General features: G+C 37.6%; 1 protein-coding gene across 1 annotated transcript; it reads left to right on the forward strand.

Moving 5' to 3' along the window:
- Positions 1-869: 869 nt before the first annotated feature.
- Positions 870-6,259, forward strand: LOC106534884 (synaptic vesicle 2-related protein; the record flags this gene model as incomplete). Its single annotated transcript, XM_014031664.1, is given in 15 exon segments — positions 870-886; positions 974-1,059; positions 1,145-1,243; positions 1,321-1,392; positions 1,476-1,600; positions 1,706-1,769; positions 1,873-1,998; positions 2,081-2,209; positions 2,293-2,366; positions 2,599-2,675; positions 2,751-2,855; positions 4,046-4,157; positions 4,247-4,328; positions 4,437-4,526; positions 5,438-6,259. Coding segments are annotated over 15 exon segments (1,459 nt in total), but the record flags the coding sequence as incomplete, so codon positions are not given.
- Between the last annotated feature and the right edge of the window lie 1,063 nt (positions 6,260-7,322).

Here is a 7,322-nt window from a genome sequence, read left to right on the forward strand (position 1 = left end):
TAATACTTTATTTATTTATTTATTTATTTATTTATTTATTTATTTATTTATTTATTTATTTATTTATTGTGTTTGAATGAAACGACTCCCTTTCTTCCCACATTCTTGCCAAACAAGGTAGTGACCTCTTGGAAAAAATTTTATTGTGCTTTTGTTTATGCAACAGGCTTTATCCCACTTGTCATTGTTTTATTATTTTTAGTTTCCACTTAGTAAATCTGTTTTTATTACCTTTTATTCTATTTTTACTCTAAAATTACAGTTTTGTTTTCCTAACAAATGATATTTTTAATCTATTGGAAGATTATGTGGGTTTAGCTTCAGTGTTAACGGGCTGGAAATATGATTTAGCCACGCCCTCCTCCAGTCCCCGCAGGTATCGCTCTCTGATTGGTTGCTTGTTTCGCTGAAACTTGAAGTGACCCACACCAGCAGGTTTGACAACAGCTGACCCTGTTAGTTTTCTGCTTCTGTCCAACTCTCTGCTGTCACTACCGGCTTCTGAAATGGACAATGGTACCAGACCCACTAAGGTCACCTATAAACGCTGGAAGGATCTAGAACCGGGGTAAAAACAAATGAAACTACTAAAAATTGTTTTAAAGTAGAGTATCATGAAAGGTGATATCCCTCTGAGTGAAAGAATCTGAATCTGTGTGAGACAGCTAATGCTAACCTGTGACCTAAATTAGACCTATTATATTTATGTGACGGGTTCTAATCAATTCTGCTTCCTGTCTGCTGACATGTAGGGATGAAGGAGGTTTTGTAGGTCAGACTGATGAGGACCAGGTCTCAGAAACTGAGATTTACACTGTAGCCTCAGCAGCAGGTCAGTCAGAGGGCAACCAGTCTGCAAACAGTCACGGAACTGTTACAAATCAAGGTTTGTACACTTGTATTTCTGATTTAGTCAGCATCATTGTATTTGTAAATAATGATCCAGCAGTTACCTAGTTTACCCCGTTTTCAGAAACCTTCACTGTAGACGATGCGCTGGAGGCCATCGGTTTTGGGATCTTTCAGTGGAAAATTTCTCTTGTCACTGGACTGGCATGGGTAAAAACCTCAAAACAAAACCCAGAAACTGCATTTCTTGGACGTCCTCCTAAAGTTACACGTGTCGTTCATGGCTGTGGTTCAGGTCGGGGATGCCATGGAGATGATGATCCTCAGCATCCTGGGACCCCAGCTGCACTGCGAGTGGAGGCTACCAGACTACCAAATGGCCCTCATAACATCCGTAAAAACCATTAGGCTGATTTTGTATGAACTTATTAGTTTACTGTGTTTACATGTTTCTTTCCCTTTTTTTATCAGATTGTGTTTATCGGGATGGGTTTTGGTTCGCCTATGTGGGGAAATGTGTCCGACAAGTATGGCAGAAAAACAGTATGCCATTTTTTTTAAGATTTTTTTTTTCAAAAATGTATTGGTTTCACCTGGTGTGTTTATGTATATGCATGTGTTTTAAGGGTTTGACACTTTGTATGTGCTGGACTGTGTACTACGGCCTGCTGAGTGCCTTCAGTCCAGTCTACGGGTGGCTTTTAGCTCTTCGGGGCTTTGTAGGTTTTGGCATCGGAGGAGCCCCTCAGTCGTAAGTGTACTCGTTTTATTTCTATACAGTGAGATAAATCTGCAATTCTTCAACGACTAGAAGAAGGTGTTTGTTATACCTTATAAATGTTCACCGTATTTTTAGAATGACGCTGTACTCTGAGTTCCTCCCGATGAAAGCGAGGGGCCTCTGCATTATGCTGATTTCGGTAATTTGATGTTGATAATGAAAGCTGTATTTTAGTTAAAGTGCTACACAGAAATCCATCCTGATTTTATGTTTGTTTGTTTTTRGTTTTTGTTTTTTCCCAGGCTTTCTGGGCAATCGGTGCCGTGTTCGAGGTCCTCCTGGCCCTGTGGATTATGCCCACTCTGGGCTGGAGGTGGCTGCTTGGCCTGTCTGCCATACCAGTCGGAATATTTGTTTGTTTCTGCTTTGTGAGTCTGTTTAGGGCACTTTAAAAAAAGATGCCTGCAGTGAAAACAGCAGCTCTCAGCTCCGTGTTTGTGTTTGACACAGTGGCTGCCTGAAAGTCCACGTTTCGACGTGCTGTCYGGACGGAGGGAAAAGGCCATGGCAACATTAACACGCATCGCTGCAGAGAACGGCAAGACGATGCCTCGGGGAACTCTGACTGAATATAAACAGGTGGCGTTAAATTAGCTCTGAATGGGACAAATTTTTTCATCATTTTTATTTACACGCATCTTCTTGGTGTTCATATGTCACAGCATGTCCGTGGACGGGTCAAAGATCTCTTCACTCCTCAGTACCGGACAACTACACTTCTTCTGTGGTTTATATGGTTAGTTTAGCACACCTTTCCTCACCCAGGTTCTTTATTATAGTATTAAATCAAACAGAATTGTTTATTTAAGATGTATCTGTTGAGCAAAGCAATTATCTTTGGGAGTGTCATCTTATCTTTTTATTTGGATGAAGTGACAGAACATATAATTCACACATCCTGGTTTGTTATTCTTTATATGGGAAACGAAAGACATCTAAATAAAGTTTATTCCTGATTTTATCTAAAGGTTTACGAATGCCTTCTCCTACTATGGGATTGTCCTGTTGACAACGGAGCTATTCCAAGCAGGAGATTCATGTGGTGGTGTGTAACCTTTTTCCTTTCAGAAACTTTGTCCGAAATTTGAGGAAAACCTCAAAAAAAGTTTCTTTCTTACAGTTTCCCAAGGGGCCAAGATTGAGCCAAGGTGCAACCTTGAATGTAAATATTTAACATCAGATGACTACAAAGATCTGTTGTGGACAACTTTGGCTGAGTTCCCAGGTAAAATGTGCCTGATTTTTTCCCCTTGTAGGTGTGTGTGTAGGTGTAGGTGTGTTTACATGTTGTTCAGTACTATAGGGGACATTTCACTGCGTTCACGCCTAAAGCAGGCATGTCCAACTCCAGTCCTCAAGGGCCGGTCTCCTGCAAGTTTTAGATTTGTCCCTGCTTCAACACAGCTGATTCAAATATAGGATTTACCTTCTCAGTTTGCCATCAAGGTCTGCAGAGGCCCACTAATTAAGCACCCCTTAGGTTCAGCTGTGTTGAACCAGGGCAGCACTAAAGCATGTAAGACACTGGCGCTTGAGGACCGACTTTGGACACCACTGGCCTAAATTGTTCTGCTTAAATCAGGGATGTCCTGAGAATCATGGCACTTAAAGGGTCAGTTGTAATAAACTTTGCCACTTTGAGTTTAACTTTGACTGAACACAAAACATCACATTCATTGTCTCATTGCTACAGCATCAGTAACAAATAATGAGCTCTACGTGGCATTTCTTGCATAGAAACAGTGTTTTAGCGCCTCCTCTTCTAAACACTGAAAAGTACTGCCTGTACCACTGACTAAATAAGACATAAATAATACAGAATATTAAAAGTAAAAGTAAGAGACGTTTTTAGGATGATTTTATTCACTATGAAGGTGTAATAAGTAGCCAAAATCTCAAATTCCTAACCCTCCTAATTTCCGACATGAAATTCCCACTGAAGTTCCACTTCAAATTCATGACACGTAAGTGGGAATCTCCCACTTTCCAATACAACTGTGCCTCAACAATGGTAGCCAGCAGAAATGAAGTGAAACTGAGATTTTACATGGCAAATTTCGCCAGCTACTTTTGAATCCTGCACTTAATTTTGTAAGTAAAATAATCAGCATGCAATATGGGAGAAGTAATTTATGGTAAATGCTGGCTAGGCTTTTTTAAGACATTATTACATCTTTGAAGCTCTCACATGCCATATAAAATGCTGTGGTGGGCTACATTTTCAAGTGTTTTTGCACTCTCAGGCCAGCAGTATAAATAAGAAACTGTTCTTAATGTTTTGCCTGTTGAAATAAAGGTTAAGTAAAATAAAAATAAAATAAACATTTTGCCTGCGGGCCCTGAGTTTGACACATGCAGCTTAAAGCAAATCTGTAACCCATAAAAGCTTTTAAATCTTGTTGCCTTTTTTTTCAGGTCTTTTAATCATCCTTTTCGCRGTTGATTACCTCGGCAGGAAGAAAAGCATGGCAATTTGTTTCTTCATGTTTTCYTTGTTTGTTCTACCTTTGTTTGCCTGTGTAGGGAGGTGAGTTTACTGTTTATTTTACTGACACAACAGCTGTACGTCCAGACCTTCTGTAGCTTTAACCCTGTGTTTGTGTTTGGCTCATGCAGGGTCGCCCTCACAATCTTCATCTTCATTTCCAGAGCCTTCATCTCTGGAGGATATCAAGTTGTTTTTGTTTACACACCAGAGGTGTGAATGATTTTCACATTAACCATATTTGTAGATGAGTTGAAGTTGTTACAATGCTTGTGTGCGTGCGTGCGTGCGTGCGTGCGTGCGTGCGTGCGTGTATTGCAGGTGTTCCCTACAGAAATCCGAGCTTTAGCAATGGGAACTTCGAGTGCAGTAGCGAAGATTGGAGCCCTGATTACACCTTTTGTGGCTCAGGTATGCAGAAGTATTGGATTTACTTGTTTTTCAGGACATTGTGGAGAAAACTCTCCAAATTGTTTCCAGAGGATAAATCAAAAGTGTTTGGATGAAGGATTATTAAATTTGTAAATTAAGTTTTAAATATTGACACTCTTAAATTTGGAAGACCGTAATGTTGTTATTATCATTATTATTTTTAAATCAAATTATTTCTTTTCTCACGCAGATTTACTGAAACCCAACACCTGGCAAAGCTGTTGAATACTTATTTATTGATTTTATACTCCAAACCTAATCGAATTTAGCCCCTAAAATAAATGTGCATTTTTATTTTTTCTATGTTGTCACAATATTTGAATATCTAAATATTAACAAGACAATATATTGGTTTAAAACCATCAGCATGAAGTTAATATTTATAGGCTTTGAATTTAATCCCATAAGGAAAAGAACCCCAACTAATTTCTTTTAACAAGGCTATTATGTTGAAACTCTACAGGGATTCCATTAATTAATTCACTCATTCATTCATTTATATTTTCATGCTGTTTTCAACATTATTATGAAACCCATTACAGATACCAGGACTGAAAGTCAATGTAAGCAAATTATCTTGAAAATAATAGTGGAAAAAAGTATTTGGAATGTCAGAAATGACACAAAAACTGTCAATATTTGTAATGAATTGTAAGAAACATGATTTACGTACATAAACTTTAATTATTGCTAAAAGAAAGGGTAATATAAGGCAGTTGTTACATGTGGGTGAAWAGTGATATTCAGTCATGAATCATCAACCTTGCTCTGTGAAAACGGATAAAACCAGAACCTTTATTTGGTCCYTGTTCAACAAAACATAAAAGCCGCCTAAAGAAAAGAGAATATTTCCAGTTTTGGTTCCTCACATTTTGTGTTTGTGGTTCTAGGTGATGCTCAGGACATCAGTGTATTTGACTCTGTCGGTGTACTGTGGCTGCAGTCTGCTGGCTGCTATTGCATCTTTGATTCTGCCCATTGAGACGGTGGGCAGGAGTCTGCAGGAGTCCAGCCTGGAGCATGAGGTTGGAGGGCAGACGATCTCTTCAACCAGGCAGTCAGTTGACACAGCAGAGTCTGCGGGCCAGTGATGGGTCTATAACAAGCAGCGAAAAGGAAGTCATATTTTGTCCAAGCCTCCTCAGGATTCAGTTCTGTAACGATGGTCCGAATCATCTGGATGATGATGATGATGATGATGATGATGATGATGATGATGATGATGATGATGATGATGATGATGGGTGAAGAGGACCAGAGGAACAAAATCATTCCAGGCAGGGAAGAAAAACTAAAACCCGATGCTCCACGTTTAATCACAAATGAAGGATCTTTCTTCTTGAATCGTTTTTTTTTTTTACCCTCCATTATGTTTTGGTCATAAAATTGTGACCTTTTGAGAAATGGTTTTGCACATTTTGCACAGAAGACATTTTAAAACCTGGACCTCAAAAYATGAAACATTTTCATGTTGATTAAAAAATAATTTCATGTGCTTTTTTCAGAAATGAAGCTGTGTATTTTTCTAAGCAAATAATCTCAGTYTTTTATTGTTTTATAGGTTTTATTCATGGGCTTATGAAACTCAGCCCTCTAAAAGAGATTTTGTTTTTCATGTTTTGAGGCTTTTGTCGTTGTTTTGACTGGATGAGATCATTTGTATCAGACAAACAATAAACCTCACAGATAATAGGGGTGCACCAAAAAAATCATTCCACATCACAATCGTGTTTCTTATTTACAAAGATTTAGAATCGATTTAAAATGTCCCAAAATAGATTTTTAGAAATTAAAAAAAAGAAAATCCAAAGGTTGTCAACCACCCGTTTGTGGGACATCCTGACGTCACATGCAGCTATTTATGGAATGTATGCATGTTCGGAAAACACCAAAACAAAGAGGAAACTACAAAACTAGAGGAAAGAGAGATTCAACTGACCCCGTCTTTACTGAATGCAAAGATTTGGGCTCATTTTGTTTTTTTACTGAATGAGTCTGAGTTTGACATGAGCTTCACTGTGTGCAAAATTTGCAAAATGAAGATGGAACACGACAAATTGAGTTTTGAGTGAAAAATCGATTTTGAATCGAATCGTGAGAGAGTAAAAGATTCCCACCCCTAATAGATAAGTTTAGATGCAGTGTTAATGCTGAATATTTTATAAATTACCAAATTTCCCTCTGGGATCAATAAAGTGTTTTTGAATTTGAATTGAATTGAGTTGAAATTATTGATTAAAACAATAGGTTATTATCAAATTACAAGTCAATTAGGAAAATATTTTGATTGTCCTTTATAATTTGTGTAAGGTTTATGAAAAATTTACATATTTAGTACATTGAATTTGCTCTGAGTTGGTTATTTTCACACATTATTTGCATCTAATTGACTCCAAACTCAATTTTATTTTAAATCGTTTATATAAGAAATAATGTTGTTATTTTAACTAATAGCAAAGTCAATATTAGAAACTTGAACTGAGAATCAAATTTTAAATTTTCATTTCTAGTATTAGGACAAAGTTTATTATGTCTTTCTTTTTGAGAGCTAATCACGTCTTTGGAAAGTGATATGAACTCAGAGCTGTCAGAACGCGCTGAAGTGTGTTTTTGATGTAAAACTCTACATTTCTATCTCTGGTGGCTGCAGTTTCTTAAATGTGGGAATGTCCTATAAGTCTATGACTTTCCTCCACTGGTCTCTCGGCTCTGTTATAATAATATTAATATAAAGAAGTATATTGGGCTGTAAGACCTAAGAGCTGCTTTTTTATT

Source organism: Austrofundulus limnaeus, unplaced genomic scaffold (genome assembly GCF_001266775.1).
Source record: "Austrofundulus limnaeus strain Quisiro unplaced genomic scaffold, Austrofundulus_limnaeus-1.0 Scaffold1298, whole genome shotgun sequence".
NCBI classification, from domain to species: domain Eukaryota; kingdom Metazoa; phylum Chordata; class Actinopteri; order Cyprinodontiformes; family Rivulidae; genus Austrofundulus; species Austrofundulus limnaeus.